Source organism: Vipera berus (assembly GCF_964194415.1).
Source record: "Vipera berus genome assembly, chromosome: 7".
Taxonomy (NCBI): Eukaryota; Metazoa; Chordata; class Lepidosauria; order Squamata; family Viperidae; genus Vipera; species Vipera berus.
The window spans coordinates 78,295,758-78,319,090 of record NC_138209.1 but is presented as its reverse complement, the minus strand read 5'-3'; the positions used below and the strand labels follow the sequence as shown (position 1 = coordinate 78,319,090).

Genomic DNA, 23,333 nt, shown 5'->3' with positions numbered 1-23,333 from the left:
ACTTTGCTGTTTGTATGTATGCTGTGAGCTTCTGCACTGGAGACAAATTCCTTGCGTGGTTGATCACACTTGGCCAAAAAGAATTCTATTCTATTCTGTTCTGTTCTTTTTCTGTTCTTTTCCATTCCATTCCATTCCATTCCATTCTATTCTATTTCTATATTCTAGTGTAGTCTAGTCCAGTCTATAATCTATTCTATTCTATTCTAATTTATTTTCTATTCTATTCTACTCTATTCTATATTCTATTCTATTTTCTATATTCTGTTCTGTTCTGTTCTATTCTATTCTATTCTATTCTAATTTATTTTCTATTCTATTCTACTCTATTCTATATTCTATTCTATTTTCTATGTTCTATGTTCTATGTTTTCTATTCTATTCTATTCTATTCTATTCTATTCTATTCTATTCTATTCTATTCTATTCTATTCTATTCTATTAATTTCTATTTCTATTTCTATATTCTAGTGTAATCTAGTCCAGTCTATAATCTATTCTAATTTATTTTCTATATTCTACTCTATTCTATATTCTACTCTATTTTCTATGTTCTATATTCTATTCTGTTCTGTTCTATTCTATTCTATTCTAATTTATTTTCTATTCTATTCTATATTCTATTCTATTTTCTATGTTCTATGTTCTATGTTCCCTATTCCATTCCATTCCATTCCATTCCATTCCATTCCATTCCATTCCATTCCATTCCATTCTATTCTATTCTATTCTATTCTATTCTATTCTATTCTATTCTATTCTATTCTATTCTATTCTATTCTATTCTATTCTATTCTATTTCTACTCTACTCTACTCTACTCTACTCTACTCTATATTTTAGTCAAGTCTATAATTATTCTATTCTCTATTCTGTTCTATTCTATTCCTATTCTATTCTGTTCTATTTTTTATTTTCCATTTTCCATTCATTCCATTCCATTCTATTATTATTCTATCCCAGCTCAGAGCACAAATTTCTGAGGCTAATCATAATCCCTACAGACTGAGGCAGAATCCAGCTTTGCTATCTCTTTGCCTTAGGACAACAAAGAGTTGATATTTAACAAGCATTTACTTACTAGAGGAAAAAAAGAAAGAAACCCACGCCAAATACTGATCTGAAAGCTATCCTAAAATGATATGTTTCCACCATCGTGACTAATTAAAGCCTGTTAAATTTCTGACATTCTAATATTCACTAAATATTATAGTTTATTGCAGGAGATTAAAGTTATAAAGCTAGTCCATTTGCAATCGTAATTGTTAAATAATAAGTACAGTTTGACATCGTAACATCTGAATGATAAGAACAGGCAGATTTAAGATGATTAATCCTTTGCTTGTTTACTCTAATAAATTCCCACATTAACCCATATCTCTTGGTTTCTCTTACAGACGTATTTACTTTGGATGCTTTTCCACTCAGCTAATGGAAGGCAACTTATAAAACACAGTCATATAACAAGATCAATGAGTTATCAGCAGCACGTAATAAAACAGTCACGGGAGCTGTATTCAAAATAAGGTTCAGCCAAACAGCTTTCTGAGCAGCCATGTTTTAATCAAAGTCTAGAAAAATAAAATCTTGGTACTGACCATAAAAATAGCTTGGTGTTAAAACTTCTAAACTTCCACGAATCTGATATCCTGAGCAATGCTGAGAATGCAAGAAAGGAGCAATGCAGGGAGGATGGTCCTGTAAATATCCAGGTTACAACCTGGTTAAGGCTTTTAAGGCCCAAACAATTATTCTGAAGTGAATGTAGACAATTCCATCACATGTCAAACAAAATACGGGTGGCATGATCACAACGTAGTCTGACAACTCTTCGTCATTAATTCATACTCTCTTCTCTGATTGCTCCCAACAAATTTGTCTGAAATGGTATAGGGTTTGAGCAGGGGGTTGGACTAGAAGACCTCCAGGGTCCCTTCCATCTCTGTTACTCTGTCAAATGTTACTGGCTGGTTTTCAAGTCCTCCAGTTAATTAATAGGGAATGAGCTGTTCAAGTTATAGGCATAGGAGCTTATTAACAGCAGGACTGATCCAGACATACGGTAGCTACTGTATATAATTCAGAATAAAGCTGGAAGGGACCTTGGAGGTCTTCTAGTCCAACCCCCTGCTCAGGCAGGAGACCCTATACCATTTTAGACAACTGGTTGTCCAGTCTCTTCTTAAAAACCTCCAGTATTGAAGCAGCAATAAGTTCTGGTGGCAAGCTGTTTCACTGGTTACTTGTCCTCGCTGTTAGGAAGTTTCCCCTTAATTCCAGGTTGCTTCTCTCCTTGATTGGTTTCCATCCATTGTTTCTTGTCCTGCCTTCTGGTGCTTTGGAAAATAACTTGACACCCCCCCTCTTTTTTGTGGCAGCCCCTCAAATACTGGAATACTGCTATCATGTTCCCCCTTGGCCCTTCTTTTCTCTAGACTTCCTATTCCCAAATCCTGCAACCGTTCTTCATATGTTTTTCTTTCCATGCCCTTAATCCTCTGCATTTTTTCCAAAGTCTCAACATCTTTTCTTTTTTTTTTTTTGTAATTCGTGGTGACCAAAACTGGATGCAGTATTCTAGATGTGGTTCCCTATTCCCCACTCCAGAAAAATGTTCCTCTTGTCCACGTTTTCTCTTTTCCCATACGAAACCATAATCGGAATAAGGGCATCGAATTGCCTTGAACAACGGGGCAGGTTGGTTCTTGACTGAATGCTTTGGAATTAAAGGCAAAATGATGCCAGAGAATGAAATATATAAATGAAGGAGCTGGTGTAAACCACGGGCCTTTTTTTTTTTCCTTTTTGAAAATTATACAAAACAAATAAGGGTCTTTATTTGATCCCCTGCTGAAGACAGATGTAAATCACGGAATCCTTTATGCACCCAAATCAAGGAATAAACGAGTGTGTGTGTGTGTGTGTGTATATCTTAGAAAAATGGTTTCATTTTTCAATCAAGAGTGGTTGAAGTCATGGCAAGTAGGTCCTTCCCAATATAAACACGGACGTGCTATATAGTAAATTGGAGAATGTTCAAAATGTTTTGCATTTGCAATGTTTTTCTTTCTCAAAACCACCACTTTTTCTGGCTCTTGATTCGGAAGGAGGTTGACTTGGTGTAGGAGGCCATGCATGCTTCCTCACCAGGCTCTCAAAGTAAATCCAAAGGAAAAAAAAGGGGGGGGGACATTTTACTACCGCTTGGAAAAGAGAGGGGTTTTCCTTGTGAAGACAACTTGTCCCTAGTGTTTCAACTTCCCGAACAGGAATGTTCGGGGTTTAAGGAACCCCTCTCCGAGCCATTTGGGTCAGGAGGCGCTTCACGTTCTGCTGGTCTGCTGCTCTGGTTTGGGTCTTCGTCTGTAGGAAGAGGTTCTTCTTCAGCCACCGCTGAACTATCTAGGTGAGGGATGGCTGCACAACACACCCAAACAGGAACAAAATTAATTCTTTATTGAATTCTATTCTATTCTATTCTACTCTAATGTACTCTACTCCACTGCACTCTATTTCCATTCCATTCCATTCCATTCCATTCCTCTACTCTACTCTACTCTTCTCTTCTACTCTACTCTACTCTTTCCATTCCATTCCATTCCATTCCATTCCATTCCATTCCATTCCTCTACTCTACTCTACTGTTCTCTTCTACTCTACTCTACTCTACTCTACTCTACTCTACTCTACCCATTCCATTCCATTCCATTCCATTCCATTCCATTCCATTCCATTCCATTCTATTCTATTCTATTCTATTCTATTCTATTCTATTCTATTCTATTCTATTCTATTCTATTCTATTCTATTCTATTCTATTCTATTCTATTCCATTCCATTCCATTCCATTCCATTTTACTCTACTCTACTCTACTCTACTCTATTCATTTTGGGCACAGAGTCACCTTGGTGACCTTGGACCAATCATATTCTCCCAGGAATAGAATAGAGAAATGAAGAATAGAACAGAACAGAATAGAGCTGGAAGGGACCTCGGAGGTCTTCTAGTCCAGCCCCCTGCTTAAGCAGGAGAACCTAGACCATATCAGACAGGTGACTCTCTAGTCTCTTCTTAAGCAGGTAAGAGCAGCAGGTAAGAGAAAACCATTTCCAAAATCTTTCCCAGAAACTTTCAGGAACTTCTCCCGGCAATCGCCAGGAGTCAACCCTGACTCTAAGGTGCCAAAAATGATTGAGGAAAGAGCTGAAGAAACTTCCTTGTTTTTCCTTTCTTCTTCAAAGGAAAAACAAGGAAGTTCAGTTGCCTCCTGGAAAAAGCAGCCTGTGTGGATGGCTGAGAATCTCCACAGATACGCAGGAAAGAACATTTATTTTATAAACTCTGGCTAGTTCTACTCAAGCAGAGATTTGTAAAGCAATTTAATTTTAAACCCTCTAGGACCCGATTAGATCCACAGCGCAATTATCGTGAACCGAACAGTCTGCGAAATGGTGAGAAAACAGCTTTGAAGAATGTGCGCTCCTGTTTGCACAGACACCCCCCCCCCACGTCATCTTTCATCTTTCAATTGTCCTATCTGGTCATTGGGTCTCATGAAGCCTTACAGATCAAGTCTGTTGTTGTTGATTGATTGAAAACCTGTTATAATTGTGTTTTTTTTTTGTGGCCCTGTGTACGGTCACTCATGCGCTCGTGACCTCACGTCTGGACTACTGCAACGCTCTCTACATGGGGCTTCCCTTGAAGACCACTCGGAGGCTCCAGCTGGTGCAGAATGCAGCCGCGAGAGTTGTCTTGGGAGTTTCCCGGTACTCCCATGTTACACCTTTGCTCCGCGAGCTGCATTGGCTGCCAGTTGTCTTCCGGGTGAGATTCAAGGTTTTGGTAATGGTTTTCAAGGCCCTACATGGCATGGGTCCGGAGTACCTCGGGGATCACCTGCTGCCGGCGTCAACTTCCCTCCGCCCTGTGCGTTCCCACAGAGAGGGCCTCCTCAGGGTGCCACCGATCAGAGAATGTCGATTGGTGGCCCCCAGGGGGAGATCCTTCTCTGTGGGCGCTCCGGAACTATGGAATCAGTTACCGGTAGAGCTCCGGATGGCGCCCGATCTTCGCTCCTTTCGCCGCGATCTGAAGACGTTTTTGTTTGAACAAGCCGGCCTGGCCTGATGGGGGATTGGTGGGGTTTTTATTGTGGATTTTTATATTACTATTTATTGTTTTAGCTCGGGCTCCTATTTAATTCTTTTTTAATTTTTGTACTCTGTATTTTTATATGTGCCCTGTTCACCGCCCTGAGTCCTTCAGGAGAAGGGCGGTATACAAATATAATAAATATAAATATAAATATATACCAGAATAGAATAACAGAGTTGGAAGGGACCTTGTGGGTCATCTAGTCCAACCCCCCTGCTCAAACAGGAAACCTTTACACCATTTCTGACAGATGGCTGTCCGGTCTCTTCTTGGAAGCTTCCAGTGATGACGATTGACTGATGGGTGTTTCTTTCGTTTTGAGCATTTTATATCCTGTCTTTCTCCTACGGGCTCCTGGGCACAATTTGATTAAGTGCAAAAATCACACCCCGTGTTAGATTTTAGATATGTAACGGTGTACAGTTAAACCTCCTGCATGCTAACATTTCATTCCACTCCGGAGTGAGTAACCTCCATCTGGAGTGGGCTTCCTTCAGAAGAGATAACTTTAATCTTAAAAGCTGTAAAGTTATTAGCAAAACCTCGTGGTTTCTTCAGGTATTCTCCAAAGGCGAAAGGACAAAAAAAAAAGAAGAAAAAAAAAGAAACTTATCTCGTCTTGCTATCCATTAGCTCGCCTTGTTAATCATCTACTATTAATCTGTCTCATTTTTTAACCTAATGGAATGCTTGAGTTGGCAAGTGCCTAAAAACAGGTTTGAACCAGCTGGAGATACGTTGGTGTCTTCGATGAACACAGAGGTGTTTCTTTTAATAATTCAGAGCTGAACATAAAGTTGGGGCTTCTTTTTTTATAAAAAAAATATGGGTAAAGTCTTCTGTCGTCCAACCTTCCCTTTTAAGAGAGACATAATTTTCTGGATAGTGTAATTTCCCCCAAAAAGGAGAGACGTGTCACGCTGCAAGACACAAAATAGTTGTCTCCCCCAGAAAAACTAGAAAGCTAATTTGAAGATGGGACTTGCTTCTTCGTGGCATGTGTCCCTCTCTAACACACAGGGAAATGTATTTCATCACCAAAATCACAGCCTCTCTGAAATCTATATTGGTTTTTTAAAATATATATCTATCTATATCTATCTATATTTATCTCTATCTCTATCTCTATCTCTATCTCTATCTCTATCTCTATCTCTATCTCTATCTCTATCTATCTCTATATCATCTACATCTACATCTACATCTCTATCTCTATCTCTCTCTATCTCTATCTCTATCTCTATCTCTATCTATCTCTATCTCTATCTCTATCTCTATCTCTATCTCTATCTCTATCTCTCTCTATCTCTATCTCTATCTCTATCTCTATCTCTATCTCTATCTCTATCTCTATCTCTATCTCTATCATCTCTATCTCTATCCATTTAATGAAGCATTTGGAAGAAACGGCGTTCTTCCCAATTCTTGCAAAATCCAAAGTTAACCAAATCAATCCACATCAAATGCCATAAGCTGCATCCCTCACGTCAGTTGACATTATGCCAATAGCAAGATTTAATATCAGTTAAGTACCTCCTTCGGGCACGACAAATGTGTGCCTTTGTTGGAAATGTTGACACTTGTGCCTGCTAAATGAGGATTGGTTTAATCTCCCTTTGATTTAAACAAAAAGGCCAAACGTTTTTATGTAGGTCTTAACTATATGCAGCTGTGACCACTTGTTTAAAGAATGTTTGAAGTTAAAAGGCTTCATATTCTAACCTTACAGACCTTCTCCATTTGCACGGTGGTGCTAAATTTTCAATTGTATTAATTAAGGTTTTACGTATATGATGTTATGTTGTGTTGTGTTATGTGTTTGTGTTATGTTATACTATGATGTTATGTTATGTTATGCTGTGTTATGTGTTTGTGTTTTGTGCTGTTATGTTGTTGTTATGTTGTGCTGTGCTATGTTGTGTTATGCGTTGTGTGTTACGTGTTTGTGCTTTGTGTTACGTGCTGTTATGTTATGCTATGTTATGTTATATTGTTGTGTCCTGTGTTCTGTGATGTTATGTTACGTTATGTTTTAATGAACATTGGGGAATTAAGGTTTTCAAGAATAGACTGGGCAACCGTTTGTCCGGGATAGTATAAGCCTAGGTCTTCTGTCTTGAGAACGGGGCTGGATAGAAGATCGCCAAGGTCCCTTCTATTCCATGATTTTATGTTTGTAAATAATGTCATAATGTCAGTCGTGAATGCAGCATTGCAGGCTGACTCTGCCCACAGCCAGGAAGTTCGATCCTGACCGGCTCAAGGTTGACTCTGCCTTCCATCCTTCCAATGTCAGTAAAATGAGGACCCAGATTGTTGGGGGCAACAGGCTGACTGTGTAAACCACTTAGAGAGGGGCTGTGAAGTGGTATATACGTCTAGGTGCTATTGCTATTTCCTTCCTTCCTTCCTTCCTTCCTTCCTTCCTTCCTTCCTTCCTTCCTTCCTTCCTTCCATCCATAACAGATGCTGACTCTGTAAACTGCTTAGAGAGGGGCTGTAAAGCACGGTGAAGCGGTATATAAGTCTAGGTGCTATTGCTATTCCTTCCCTCCCTCCCTCCCTCCCATCCATCCATCCATCCATCCATCCATCCATCCATCCATCCATAACAAATGCTGACTCTAAACTGCTTAGAGAGGGGCTGTAAATCATAGTTAAGTGGTATATAAGTCTAGGTGCTATTGCTATTTCCTTCCTTCCTTCCTTCCTTCCTTCCTTCCTTCCTTCCTTCCTTCCTTCCTTCCATCCTTCCTTCCTTCCATCCATAACAGATGCTGACTCTGTAAATTACTTAGAAAGGGGCTGTAAAGCACGGCGAAGCGGTATATAAGTCTAGGTGCTATTGCTATTCCCTCCCTCCCTCCCTCCCATCCATCCATCCATCCATCCATCCATCCATCCATCCATCCACCCCTCCATCCATCCATAACAGATGCTAACTCTAAACTGCTTAGAGAGTGGCTGTAAAGCAGGGCAAAGCAGTATATAAGTCTAAGGGCTATTGCTATGGCTATTTGTAAATAATTACCTGAAAGACACCAGAAACGCCAAACGACAAAAGTAACCAACAAATAGGGAGCGAGGCAGCCCAAATAGTAGATCTGCAACGAAACAGGAGTTGGTATCAGAGCCACAAAATCCACAGCAGTTCCTCAAAAGGCAACGGACGAGTACGCACCAGGTCAGAATGGAAAATGTCGCCGGACAAAATCCTCAGCCGTAGGTAAAGCAAAGCTAACGTGCAGGGGCTGACCGATTCTTGGTTGCTGTAATTCCAGCATCTACGGAAGATCGTTTTTGGAAAAAAAAGCATTCAATAATTTGTAAGGTTTAGGCTTTAGGTAATAAGGGGTGGGCTTTTTTGGGACAAAACGGTAAAAAAAAAAAGTCCTTTGGAAGATGCAGCCCTGGCAACTGTCGGCAACTCTTTAAGGCAGCCGCATCGTCTCATCAATCTTGTCTTGCTTGGCCTTTGCAGCTGCTGCCTAAGTGCAAAGGGCTGCATCTAGTTTAAACCGGAATCATTTCAGCTACCATGTCAAGGCTTCGTCACATCCTGGGTTGGCTCCAGTGGCAGCAAAGATCAAAAGCTGGGCTGAACAACGAGAACCAGGAACAGGACAAGCGACCGCTTTCCAGGGACGCACAAACATTTTCCCACTGCCCATCATCTGTATTTGCACAGCCCAATTTATAACATTTATCAATTCCCCATTGAACTGTGAAATATTTGCAAATTAAGATGACAAATTTCTACACTTTGGGGGGGGGAATAATTTTATTCAAGATTACAAACGAGAATAAAAGCAAAGGCAAAGTAAAAAATATATAAGAAGAGGAAGAAAAGGGGAGGGGAGGGGAGGGGAAGAGAGAAGAGAAGAGAAGAGAAGAGAAGAGGAGAGGAGAGGAGAGGAGAGGAGAGGAGAGGAGAGGAGAGGAGAGGAGAGGAGAGGAGGGGAGGGGAGGGGAGGGGAGGGGAGGGGAGGGGAGGGGAGGAGAGGAGAGGAGAGGAGAAGAGAAGAGAAGAAAAGAGAAGAGAAGAGAAGAGAAGAGAAGAGAAGAGAAGAGAAGAGAAGAGAAGAGAAGAGAAAAAAAGTATCTTCCCCTTAATTCCAACAAGTACAGTTTTAGTAATGTATCACCCTCTCTTGAGATACAGTATATGCTCTCTTCACCCCATATCTCTTAACTAAAACCAAAATCCAAAATTCATTCTTTAACAGAAGTCCTTTAATCCTTTTTTTTTAAAAAAAATCTCCTTTAGGCAATGAAACAGCAGACTATTTCGTTTGTATGTCCAATGGACCTTTTCCCATATTCTTCTCATGGCTTGTCATACTTATAAAGGTAAAGGTTCCCCCACACATGCGTGCTAGTCATTTCCGACTCTAGGGGCCGGTGCTCATCTCCGTTTCAAAGCCGAAGAGCCAGCGCTTGTCCGAGGACGTCTCCGTGGTCATGTGGCCGGCATGACTGGACGCCAAAGGCGTACGGAGCGCTGTTACCTTCCCACCGTAGTGGTCCCTATTTTTCTACTCGCATTTTTACGTGCTTTCGAACTGCTAGGTTGGCAGAAGCTGGGACGAGTAACAGGTGCTCACTCTGCTACGTGGCACTCGGGATTCGACCCGCCAAACTGCCGACCTTCTGATTGACAGGCTCAGCGTCCTAACCCACAGAGCCACCGCGTCCCTTGTCATACTTATATCCACTTTCAAATTAGTATCCAAACTTATCCGGAGTAGCTTATTCCTCTTCTGCAATCGTAATTAACCCTCCACCTATCCATCATGTCAGGTAGTTTTAAAGACCATTTTTCAAAAGTATCCAGGGAAAAATTCAAAAGTGTTCCAACATTTTGCTCCCTTTGGGAATTCAATTATACTCTTTGTTATCCTCTAGCGCCCTCTCGCGTCCAATCCTCAAACTCCCATCCTATTTCTTTTTCATTTAAACAAACCAAAACAGAGTGTTTCCCACGGGGAGGCATTCTTCCTATATTAATTTAAAATTATAATTCTAGCTCCACTTGGGCCCTTCCTTAATTCATTTGCCAACCGTCCAAACTCTGCATTCTAAAGTGCACGTTTTGCTGTTTAATTTAAAAAAGTAACGTTTCTCCCAAATTTTAAACAATGGATCGTGATGGCTGTGATATCTGCTGTTTTGAAGGGTCTTAATAAAAACAAACAAACAGAAGCAATAAGTAAAATTCCAAATGATTAAGAAATGAGGTTTGATTTTAGCGTCCATAAAAAAGGGCTGCATGAAGGACTGTGAGCACTAACATTAGCATTAACCTTGTGAACTCCCTTGGCTTCCTCCTTCTGTTATATAGTTAATATTTTATTGTTATATTTAACATTTTATTGTTATGTATATGCAGGGGTGTGGGTCTATACATCAGTTGTATGTAGTATGTTTTAGGTGTGTGCCATGTATGTGTTGCACTTTGAGAGCAGGCAACTCAATTTCATTTTTCATGTGTGCCGTTGTGCCCACAGTAAAAAAAAATGACAATAAAGATTATCTTATCTTATCTATCTTATCTAGATGATTCCGCCCTTGACTGCCACTATCTGAGGGGCTGCCACAAAGAAGAAGTGTGTGTGTGTGTGTGTGTGTGTGTGTGTGTGTGTCAACGTATCCTCCAAAGCACCAGAAGACAAGACAAGAAGCAATGGGTAGAAACTAAACCAGTAAAGAAGCAACCTGGAATTAAGGAGAAATTTTCTAACAGAAGATGTGGGTGCTCTATCTCTGGAGGTTTTTAAAGAAGAGACTGGACAGCCATTTGTCTGAAACGGTATAGGTTTTCCTGCTTGAGCAGGGGGTTGGACTAGATGACCTCCAAGGTCCCTTCTACTGTATTCCGAATTGAATAGTCTAACGAAGAGAAGGACGAGGGGTGACATGATGGCAGTCTTAGGAGCCAGTTTCTAAGTTACGACGGGTACAACCCCTCTCCACGGTCCTGTGACTGCATTTCGGGTGCTTAGTAACCGGCTCACCTTTATGACCATTTACAGCATCCCAGAGTCATGTGACCTTGATTTTTGTTTTTGATGTTTTTTGGCAATTTCCAGGATTTGTGTACATTTTCTGGCCAAAAAAGGACTGGAGGCTAAAACATATAAGGAACGGTTGCTGGAATTGGGGATGTCTAGTTTAATGAAGAGAAGGACGAGAGGGCACATGGTAGCAGTGTTCCAGTATCTCAGGGGCTGCCCCAAAGAAGAGGGAGTCAAGCTATTCTCCAAAGTGCCTGAAGGCAGGACAAGAAGCAACGGATGGAAACTCATCAAGGAGAGAAGCAACCTAGAACTAAGGAGAAACTTCCTGACAGTTAGAACAATTAACCAGTGGAACAACCTGCCTCCAGAAGCTGTGAATGCTCCAAACACTGGAAGTTTTTAAGAAGTGACTGGAGAGCCATTTGTCTGAAGTTGTATAGGGTTTCCTGCCTGAGCAGGGGTTGGACTAGATGACCTCCAAGTTCCCTTCTAGCTCTATTCTGATTGATAGAAATTGACTCCCAGCCACTCAGCTCATAAGCCAACCGCAAAACATTGATTATTGCTGCCTATGTACAAGGAGCAGCTGTGCAGAGATCTATGGGTTATCTCAAAGATCTCTCCTTATCCTGGAGAGAAGTTCATTGGCCCTAATTGTCCTTTAAAATGTTTCCCCGTTGCAAAACGGATGTCTTGCGTTGCCATGGCTCTCAGCCAGAGGGGACAATATTCCACATTTTGGAATTCATCTCATCTCCATTTTATTTTATTTTATTCAAGGCCCCAGTATAATCACCGGGACTTCGATCAAAGCTGCTTCTGTATCTTTGTTGTAACCACTGCCATGTTGAAAAAAAAGATAAAAATAAAAGTCTGGTTTCTTTCAAGGGTTTCTGCAGGAGAAGAGCTGAAGACTTCGTTCACACAACTCATTTGCGCTAATCTTCCACAGGCACCACTCTAAACATTCAACTCTGACTTCGGTATCCCTAAAAAAATAAAATAAAAACAGGCCTACCTTTCGTAAAGCTCTTGACGGAGGGACATGTTTCTGGAGTGGGCGGAGCTGTCAATTTCTAAACGATCTAAAATATAACTTGGGATAGAATAACCTTCTTCCAGAAGAAGAGCCAAATTGAAGAATCCCTGGAAGAGATAAAATGATGGTTAATTGGACAGCCTTGCTAGCAAGATTCTAGAATAGAATAGAATAGAATAGAATAGAATAGAATAGAATAGAATAGAATAGAATAGAATAGAATAGAATAGAATAGAATAGAATAGAATAGAATAGAATAGAATAATGAAATTAAGAATAGAATAGAATAGAATAGAATAGAATAGAATAGAATAGAATAGAATAATGAAATGAAGAATAGAATAGAATAGAATAATGAAATGAAGAATAGAATAGAATAGAATAATGAAATGAAGAATAGAATAGAATAGAATAATGAAATGAAGAATAGAATAGAATAGAATAGAATAGAATAGAATAGAATAGAATAGAATAGAATAGAATAGAATAGAATAGAATAGAATAGAATTCTTTATTGGCCAAGTGTGAATGGACACACAAGCAATTTGTCTCCGGTGCGTAAGCTCTCAGTGTACATGCAAACAGCAAACTGATAAATCATGATCATAATCATAATACAACCACCATAAATCATAAGATAGTCACTCAATGATAGTCATAGGGTACTAAATAAAAGCAATCAACATAGCTCATCAGATACAAACAGCAAAGTTATAGTACTGAGAAGCTAAGGAATTAGGTTATAGGAAAGAGGAGAAGGATAATAGTAATGCAGCCCTACTAGGGGGTTTGACAGCCCAGGGCATAGGACAGTGTTGTGTGAATTAGTTGTTTAGCAAATTGATGGCATGGGAGGGGAAAAAAACCCTATCTTTTTTGTCTAGTTGTTTTGGCGTGCAATGCCCTACAGCGTCGTCTTGAGGGGAGGAGTTGAAACAGTTTTTGTCCAGGATGTGAGGGGTCTCTAGATATTTTTTCAGCCCTCTTTCTGGCCCGTGCAGGATACTGGTCCTTAATGGAAGACAGGCTGGTTGCCATTGTTTTTTCCGCAGGCCTAACTATCCCTTGAAGTCTGGTCCTATCCTGCATGGTTGCTGTGCCAAACCAGCTACAGAGTCATAGCCTGGAACCAGGATTGGGTGACTGAATCTGGGTTTCTAAGGGACCGTCTGCTCCATACAGGGGAAGCTTGATTGGAGCCTTACACCATTTTTAAAGATTTAATGTTAGACATGGTGACATCTGCTACTCACCTGTGCATCTTCCTTCAACGCTGCTTGTGCATACATATGTGCTGATCTATCCAAATTTCTGGTCTGGTTCTGATAACCATAGTAGTAAAAATCTCCCACTTTCAAGTAAGCTATGGAAAAGAAAGACCTGCGTTAAAGCGTGGGCGATTTCCTTGTTATATTTAACCGAACACGGTTATGCTTTATACACTGAGGCCTAGAACTTCATCAGCATCAGCACCGAGTGATGTTAATCGGTTAGTGCTTCTTATTCAACGATGGGTGATGCACAAAACAGGCTGAGTATATTCCACAATACTCAGACCGCACTATTTTTTTTTTAATCAGCCGGTATACATACCAAACGAGGGAGCACTGCTTTGAGAAATGGAGGAATTGTAGTACTTCCAAACGCAGTCAGTGGCGAAGTATCTTCTTGACAAGTTCTGGGAAGCAAAGCGGGGGAAAAAATGACATTGTGAAAAGGAGGAAGGGGAGGGAGAGGGGGAGGAGGAGGAAGAAGAGGAGGGGGAGGAGGAGAAGAAGGAGGAGGAGGAGGAGGAGAAGGAATGGGAAAAAGGAGCCTTGGTGGAGCAGTGGGCTAATGCCTTCTTAGGTAACACCACCTGCCTGCAATTAGTGCAGGTTCGAGTCCCACCAGGCTCAAGGTTGACTCAGCCTTCCATCCTTCCGAGGTAGGTAAAATGAGGACCCAGATTGTTGGGGGCAATTAAGCTGACTTTGTAATAATGCTGCTTGGGGGGGGACGAAAGCTCTAATAAGCAGGCATATAGATAGAATGAAGGCTATTGCTAAGCACATTGATATCTGCTTCTTAGATTGTAAGCCGCCCTGAGTCTTCGGAGAAGGATGGGATTAAAATGGGATTAATAATAATAATAATAATAATAATAAAGTACTCACTGGTTTTTCTTCACAGAGATGTGCTAGATTTGTTTGCGATACCTCTATTCCTGTCTCCGCAGAAAGGATGTAATACAGCAAAGCTTCATTCCTAAAAATGAAGAGAAGAGCAAAAAAAAAACAAAAAACCAATTAAATAAACTTCACAAAATGTTGGAAATGCTGCCTTTCCATGGAAACAGCCTGGATAATCAGAAGATCATCACACGGTCGAATTGAGTGTGCTCTAAAGCATTTCCAGGATCGACCTTCAAAAGACCGGGCTGCAAGGAGGTAGGACAAAGCCCCATTTTAAAAAAACAAAACAAAACAAAATATGCTGCTTTAAATTAATACATAATAGAGCTATTCCTTGATTTAGGACCACAACGGAGCCCAAAATTTCTGAGGCTAAGCGAGACATTTGTTAAGTGAATTTTGCCCCGTTTTACGACCTTTCTTGACCCAGCTCTTTAAGTGAATCGCTGCGGTTGTTAAGTTAGGAACACGGTTGTTAAGTGAATCTGGCTTCCCCCATTGACTTTGCTTGCCAGAAGGTCGCAAAAGGGGGAATCACGTGACACCGCAACTGTCGCAAGTACAAGCCAGTTGCCAAGCCTCTGAATTTTGATCACGTGACCCTGGGGATGCTGCAACGGTCGTAAGCGTGGAAAACGGTCATCAGTCCCTTTTTTCCCCAGTGCCGTTGTAACTTTGAACGGTCACTAAATGAAATGTTGTAAGCTGAGAACTAGCTGTAAAATGAGGAACGGGCGACGCAACTCACAATATTAACGAAAGCAACATTTTCCAGGCATAAACAGGAACCACACACCTACCAAGAGAACTGCAGGTAGGCTTTGAGTGCTTTCTGCATGACGTGGCCTAAATAGCCGTTCTTTTCTGCCACGTATTTTGCCCACCTGCAAATGAAAGGAGTAACATTGAAAGCAGAGAAAGAGAAGCCTCGTTACGGCTGGAGGGAGCCTGTTCTCCTTTCGCCTCGGATGTCCCGATGGGTAGAAAAATGGTGGGGAAAAACATCTCTAGGAGCAAGCAAAGCCTCCATCTGATGGGGTGATGGATGGATGAATTGGTCTCTATCATCTATCTATCTATCTATCTATCTATCTATCTATCTATCTATCTATCTATCTATTACTATCTATCTATCTATCTATCTATCTATCTATCTATCTAGCTAGCTAGCTAGCTAGCTATCTTTTATCTACCATCTACCATCTACCATCACTATCCTATCTGTCTGTCTGTCTGTCTGTCTGTCTGTCTGTCTGTCTATCTGTCTGTCTGCCTGCCTGCCTCTCTCTCTCTCTCTCTCTCTTCTTTGTCTGCCTGCCTGCCTGCCTGCATCTATCTATCTATCTATCTATCTATCTATCTATCTGTCTGTCTGTCTGTCTGTCTGTCTGTCTGTCTGTCTGTCCGTCCGTCCGTCCGTCCGTCCGTCCATCCATCTATCTATCTATCTATCTATCTATCTATCTATCTATCTATCTATCTATCTATCTATCTATCTATCTATCTATCTATCTATATCTTCTTTGTCTGCCTGCCTGCATCTATCTATCTATCTATCTATCCATCCATCCATCCATCCATCCATCCATCTATCTATCTATCTATCCATCTATCTTCTGTCTCCAATTTCCATCTTCTCTCTCTCTCACCTAACATCCATCCATCCATCTCTAGCCATGTCTGTCTGTCTGTTTGGGGATGATGGCTGACAGGATCAATCCAACATACCAGGAGGAGGAGGAGGAGGAGGAGGAGGAGGAGGAGGAGGAGATAGATAGATAGATAGATAGATAGATAGATAGATAGATAGATAGATAGATAGATAGATAGATAGATAGATGGATGGATGGATGGATGGATGGATGGATGGATGGATAGATAGATAGATAGATAGATAAGGAGAAGCACTCTTGGTGATCTCTTTGTTTTCTTGAAAAATGTCTCATGACCCAACTAGGGAACATCATCAGTGCTAGAAGGGAAGGCGGTTTGTGAAGAGGGGAAAGGGGGGAGGGGAGAAGGAGAAGAAGTTATGGTATGTGAGAATTCCTAGCCCTGCTAACAGTTGTACGGAATGTGAAGTTCAAAAGAGGGATGCTTAGTTATTTCCTTATTTATCCTCAAGAGCTCCTGCAGAGTTTCTAGCGATGGCTGCCTTGCACGGAACCCCAATTAGAAAGGCAGCCTGCAAGAATGGCATACGAATCACCTAATGACAGATGACGGTCTACCAAGTAATATTTATTTTTTTTGCAGCCGTTTCTCCTTTATCGTTACTTACAGCACTGCTTTTTCGGGATCCCTGGGAAAGCTGGCTAGATTTCCCGCAATGTAGAACTGGGAGCAGCGCAGAATCCCGTCCAGATGACCCTTTTCTGCTGCTTTGAGGAAATAGCCAGCAGCCGTAGTCTGCCAAAGTGGGTGGGGGGCAGAAAAAAAAAGAGTTTGGAACAAGTATGCGTAACTTCCATCTAAATTTAAAAAAAAAATCAAAAGAGTTTAACCCAGGTTACGAGCTGCAATTTACACATGTATAATTTAAGTCCTCGACTTACGAGCCTAACTGAGGTTAGGCTCAGGTTAGGTTGCTAAGCGAGACATTTGTTAAGTGAATTTTGCCCCCATTTACGACCTTGCTTGGTGCTGTTGCTAAGTTGTTAACACAGCAGTTCTTGTATTAGCAACACCGTCCTTAAGCGAGTCCGATTTCCCCGTCGACTTGACGCGTCGGAAAGTCGCAAAAGGGGATCACGCGACCTCAGCACACCGCAACCGTCATAAATACGAACCAGTTGCCAAGCCTCTGAATTTTAATCAGGTGACCAAAGGGGATGTTGTTGCCATACTCGCAAGGGTGAAAAAAAGTCCCTTTTTTCCAGTTGTAAGTTTGAATGGTCACTAAACAAACCGATGTAAGTTGAGGACTGCTTGTCTTCAGCTGAGAAGCCAGGGAGGAAAACATGGTTTAATTTTTTTTTTAATTTCCAGGCTCCAGGCCTGGAAATATTAAGAAGGAAATATGGTATTTGGTTTTACATATCTTAACGGTGGCAAGGATGGGGTATGCTCAATTTTGGAAGGCAAATCATACTCCGCCGGATGAAGCTATAATTAGGAGAATACATGATTGTGCAGAAGCAGACACACTGACCAAGAAGTTGAAGGGTAAAGAAGAGACACCAGCATTTCTATCATGGAATAAATGGTATATCTGGATGGATAAAAGACTAAAGAAATGAGGGTGGCTTGGAGGTTGGTCAAAAATGAAGTGATATAGTTTTTGTTAATGTATAAGCGCAGATGATACCACTCTAATGGCAGAAAGTGAAGAAGAACTAAAGAGCCTCTTGTTGCGGGTGAAGAAGGAGAGTGCAAAACTTGGGTTGAAACTTAACATTAAGAAAACCAAGATCATGGCATCCGGCCCTCTCAATTCCTGGCAAATAGATGGGGAAGAAATGGAGGTAGTGACAGATTTTATTTTCCTGGGCTCCAAGATCACCGCAGACGGGGACTGTAGCCAAGAAATTAAAAGACGCTTGCTCCTGGGGAGGAAAGCCATGGCAAATCTAGACAGCACACTAAAAAGCAGAGACATCACCCTGTCAACAAAAGTGCGTATAGTCAAGGCTATGGTCTTCCCAGTTGCAATGTATGGCAGTGAAAGCTGGACCATAAGAAAGGCTGAGCGCCAAAGAATTGAGGCCTTTGAACTCTGGTGCTGGAGAAGACTCCTGCGAGTCCCTTGGACTGCAAGGCGATCAAACCGGTCAGTCCTACAGGAGATCAACCCTGACTGCTCTTTAGAAGGCCAGATCCTGAAGCTAAAACTCAAATACTTTGGCCACCTAATGAGAAGGAAGGACTCACTGGAGAAGAGCCTAATGCTGGGAAAGATTGAGGGCAATAGAAGAAGGGGACGACAGAGAATGAGGTGGCTGGATGGAGTCACTGAAGCAGTAGGCGTGAGCTTAGATGGACTCCAGAAGATGGTAGAGGACAGGAAGGCCTGGAGGAACATTGTCCATAGGGTCGCGATGGGTCGGACACAACTTCGCAACTAACAACAACAACAACAACAACAATGTATAAGCTTTGGAGTTGGATAGTTATAAGAGATTTAGCGAGTGGAATATAATTGTCAGTTTAGAAGTAGATACAATTTGATTATTTTTTTTTGGAAATGGTTTCCAATTTTTTGATTTTTTCGTTTTCTGTATATTGTATATGTTTTTTGTTTTTCTTTTTGTTGGTGTATGGTGTGTGTTTTTAATATGAAATGTAAATAAATATTTATTTTAAAAAACATGGTTTAATATTGAAGCCAGGTTGTGATAGCATCAATAGGACGTAAAGACTGTTTGTGACCCTTTGCTTACAAGATTGTTCTGTACAAGGCTGGCGATTAAGAGCAGATTCAAAGAACTGCACTGGAAGGTTAAAACTACTTGAATTGAATTTAACACAGGTGGTCCTCAACTTGTGACTACAATTAAACCTCCAATCTTGGAGCACCCACAACTTCTGGAGGCCAGTTGTTCCACTGATTGATTGTCCTCACTGTCAGGAGGTTTCTCCTTAGTTCTGGGTTGCTTCTCTCCTTGATGAGTTTCCATCTGTTGCTTCTTGTCCTGCCCTCAGGTGCTTTGGAGAATGGCTTGACTTGTGGCAGTCCCTCAAATATCCATTGGACAGGCATTGTCCAATGGTCATCCAATCTCTTCTTAAAAATCTCCAATGATGAAGCACCCACAACTTCTGGAGGCAAGCTGTCCCACTTGTTAATTGCCCTCACTGTTGCGAAGTTTCTCCTTAATTTCTCCTTAATGCTTCTCTCCTTGATTAGTCTCCATCCATTGCTTCTTGTCCTGCCTTCTGGTGCTTTGGACAATAAGTTGACCTCTTTTTCTTTGTGGCAGTCCCTCAAATACTGGAATATTCCTAGTCCTTCTTTTCTCTAGACTGGCCATTCTCAACTCCTGCAACCGTTCTTCATATTTTAATCTTCTGGCCTTTCATCGTCTTAATTGCTCTCCTTTGCTTCTCATTACTTGCCTTACTAAGTAGGACCGCTGAGTGTTTTAATTCTCTTCCTACCTGGAAGGCTATCCTCGTTCTTAAAAGCTGCTTAAAATCTTGACTCAAGATCTTTGGGAACTGAGTATCAAGGTTAGTTGTTTTGAAGGCCAGCTTCTTACGGTCTGCCAGGAAAGATGCTTTAAGACAGGGGTGTCAAACTCAATTTCATTGAGGGCCGCATCAGCATTGCAATTGCCCTCAGGGGGGCGGGTGGGTGTGGCCTACTGGGTGGGTGTGGCCTACTGGTTGGGCGTGGCTAGAGTGCGTATGGCCTACTGGGTGGGCGTGGCCAACTCTACATCGTTCGCATCAAGGGTGCCTATGGGGGCCTGGGCAGGAGTGGGACAGATCTGAGGGTCTCTGGCAGAAGGAGGGTCTCTGGGCCAGGGCCAAGGCAGTGGGGGCCGTTCCCTCACGGTTTCCAGGATGGCTTTGCGGGCCACATGAAACCACTTCACGGGCCGGATCCGGCCCCCGGGCCTTGTGTTTGACATGTCTGCTTTAAGAGATGGTTCAAGAAGATCCAGGCCATTTTTATTGACTTTGGGCTTGGAAAGACACCGGACACTGTTTCTAGATACAACAAAGAGGCATTCCCTTGTTGATCTGAAAAACCTCTCTCTGTGGAACCGGTCCCTGCGGGCCAAAACGTTGGGAGGCGCTGGCTTTTGGGACAATGAAAAGTTCAGACTTACCCGATTTTTACCCGTAGCTCCTGGATACACTCCATCTAAATGCAACACCCCGAGATTGAAGGAGGCGTCTGGGTTACCCAAGGCTTCGGCTTTGAGCCAAAATTTGGCTGCTTTGGCAAAGTCTCTTTCAAAGTTGTGATAATACCAGCCAAGGCCGTTGACTGCCTGAGGGAATCCCTGTTGGGAGAAAAATCAATAAAAATAAAATCAATAAACTGCCAGACAGGAGAAAAGTAAGGTTTTTACACCTAGGCAGGAAAAACCAAAGCTATGAGTAAAGATTAGGTGAAACCTGGCTCAGAAACAGTCACTGTGAGAGGGATTTTGGTGTCCTAGTGGACAATCACTTAAACGTGAGCCAGCTCTGTGCGGCAGCGGCCCCAAAAACTAACACAATCCTTAGTTGTAGAAACAGAGGCATAGAAACAAAATATTAGTGCCGCTTTATAAAACCTTAGTAAGACCACACCTGGAACACCGCCTCCAGTTTGGGTCACCACATTACAAAAAAAGGCGTTGAGACTTTGGAAAAAGTGCAGAGAAAAGCAACTACAGATGATTAAAGGCCTGGAGATTAAAACACGATAGATAGATAATCTTTATTATCATTTTTTTTCCTGTGGGCACACATTAAAAATGAAATTCTGTTGCCTGCTCTCAAAAATGTACACATACATCACACAGATATAAGCATGCTATATACAACATATCTTTATACCTACACCCTTACACATAAATACATATAAAAATATTAATGAGGTATGAAGAACGCTTGCAGAAATTGGGTTTGAGTCTTCCTTTTACCAATCTCTGGAGGATGGAAGGCTGAGTCAAGCCCCAAATAAGCCACGATTCACAGCTAACACCTTTTTGGGGGGAGAAGAATAAAAAAAAAACCCGGTGCATGGAATTTCCAAATGCTGCATCTTCACGCAACAATTTTGCAGAAAAGCAATCTTGGTTAATCTACTCTGGTGACATCAAAGAGACGCTGGGCAATTCAACCGCGGAGTCGTTTTTGTTCCTAAAGAGCTGGGGAGTTTTGACAAAAAGCAGAGTTTTCCATCATGGGTGGAAAAGGAAAAAGGGAGATCTGAACTGGATCAGACACAATCTCTGATAGAACAATTAACAGATCTGGCAATTAGATTCTACCTTTGAAGCAGCTTTCTTCATCAGCCAGAAAGCAAGACGCTTATTTCTTTTCACCCCTTGGCCCTAAACAAGGAGAAAAATATACATGTACATATACATATACATATACATATACATATACATATACATATACATATACATATACATGTACATACACACACACACATATATATATAATTTCCAAATGTCTTAAGCCTCCTTTTTTCCTCCCTCCCTTTTCCTTCCTTCCTTCCTTCCTTCCTTCCTTCCTTCCTTTTTTTCTTTCTTTCTTTCTTTCTTTCTTTCTTTCTTTCTTTCTTTCTTTCTTTCTTTCTTTCTTTCTTTCTTTCTTCCTTTCTTTCTTTCTTTCTTTCTTTCTTTCTTCCTTCCTTCCTTCCTTCCTTCCTTCCTTCCTTCCTTCCTTCCTTCCTTCCTTCCTTCCTCTCTCTCTCTCTCTCTCTCTCTCTTCTTTCTTTCTTTCTTTCTTTCTTTCTTTCTTTCTTTCTTCCTTTCCCTTCCTTCCTTCCTTCCTTCCTTCCTTCCTTCCTTCCTTCCTTCCTTCCTTCCTTCCTTCTTCTTTCTTTCTTTCTTTCTTTCTTTCTTTCTTTCTTTCTTTCTTTCTTTCTTTCTTTCTTTCTTTCTTTCTTTCTTTCTTTCTTCTTTCTTTCTTTCTTTCTTTCTTTCTTTCTTTCTTTCTTTCTTTCTTTCTTTCTTTCTTTCCATCCTTCCTACCTGCCTTGTAATAACATTATACAATTTTAAAAAGAAAACATCCTATTTTAATAGGAAAACGTCCCCCAAAGTGTTCGGTTTCTTGTTTTTTCTTTTCTTTTCCTTTTCAAAATTAACATTTACCTTGAACAACACGATGGAATAATCAAATAAAGAGACCGGGTCTTCGTTTTCCAACGCGCCCTTTGCATACCACTCCACAGCTGCCTTTAGATTTTTCTCTACTCCCTGTTGGCCCCAGAAAAGCATCTGTCCTAAACGTTGCTAAAGGAAGACAAAATGTTCCAAATAGGGAGATTGTTAGCCCTGCAAGGTAGGCCAGGGGAAAAAGCACCACCAAAGGAGCACATTAGCTCTCTCTTTCTTGTAAGGTTGCATTCACAGAAACTGTGCCAAAGGGAAAGTATTTTTTTCACTTTCTTTTTCCTTTTAGCCTCTGGAAAACCGGGGGGGGGGTGTTTCCTCTGGCTGAAAAGTTTCCCACGCCCCCCCTCCCTCCTCCTGTGACTGAGACATCTTTAACACGTCCAGTTGTCCCTCCTGCCTTCCAGACACCACTGCAGAAATGTAGAGATCAGTTATGGAGGTTGCCAGCGTACAGGAAGTCCTCATCTTACGGCCACAATTTGGAGCCCAAAATTTCCGTTGTTAAGCGAGACACAGGTTAAGCGAGTTTTGCCCCGTTTTACGACCTTCCTTATCACAGTTCTTAAGCGAATCCCTGCGGTTGATAAATGAGTAACCCGGTCGTTAAGTGAATCTTAACTTCACCCGTGACTTTGCTCGTCAGAAGGTCGCAAAAAGGGGATCACGTGACACCCTCCCGGGGACGCTGCGACCGTCGTAAATGTGAACCAGTTGGCAAGCACCCGAATTTTGATCCCGTGATCGTGAGGAGGCCGCAAGCGTGAAAAACGGTCGTAAGGCACTTTCTTCAGTGCCGTCGCTAAATGAACGGTTGTAAGCCGAGGACTTCCTGCCTGAGCTTTTCCTCAACAAGCTGACAATCCTCTCGTTTTTTGCCACCCTTCTCTATTTCGATGGCTCAGCCAAATACGCGTCCTGGAAAAGTCCTCCTGTTTTGGTCCTACATTCACTCGATTTTTGGCTAGCAAAACTAAGTACCATTTAATTCAACTGAATGGGGGGGGGGGGAAGAAAATATCCTTTTTTTTAAAAAAGGTATAGATTCAGTTTTACCTGAGCGGCTGAATCCCCTCTTACTGCTTCATGTTTCAACCACATGAAAATATCCCCATTTTCTTTGGGCAGGACTTTTAACAACGCCTCATCCTGAAGCCTGATG

At 41.5% G+C, this 23,333-nt stretch overlaps 1 protein-coding gene across 1 annotated transcript in view; it reads right to left on the bottom strand.

The window, feature by feature from the left end:
* Window positions 1-1,004: 1,004 nt before the first annotated feature.
* Window positions 1,005-23,333, bottom strand: part of SEL1L3 (SEL1L family member 3) — a 36,741-nt gene continuing 14,412 nt past the window's right edge. The window contains exons 12-24 of the mRNA XM_081332564.1: window positions 23,228-23,327; window positions 22,151-22,291; window positions 21,317-21,379; window positions 20,162-20,338; window positions 16,669-16,796; window positions 15,188-15,271; window positions 14,370-14,460; window positions 13,807-13,891; window positions 13,467-13,576; window positions 12,193-12,320; window positions 8,339-8,441; window positions 8,189-8,261; window positions 1,005-3,416 (exon numbers count right to left, since the gene is read on the bottom strand). Coding sequence (XP_081188690.1) covers window positions 3,253-3,416; window positions 8,189-8,261; window positions 8,339-8,441; window positions 12,193-12,320; window positions 13,467-13,576; window positions 13,807-13,891; window positions 14,370-14,460; window positions 15,188-15,271; window positions 16,669-16,796; window positions 20,162-20,338; window positions 21,317-21,379; window positions 22,151-22,291; window positions 23,228-23,327 — 1,447 coding nt within the window. The 3' untranslated portion in view covers window positions 1,005-3,252. The remainder of the gene's footprint in view (window positions 3,417-8,188; window positions 8,262-8,338; window positions 8,442-12,192; window positions 12,321-13,466; window positions 13,577-13,806; window positions 13,892-14,369; window positions 14,461-15,187; window positions 15,272-16,668; window positions 16,797-20,161; window positions 20,339-21,316; window positions 21,380-22,150; window positions 22,292-23,227; window positions 23,328-23,333) is intronic.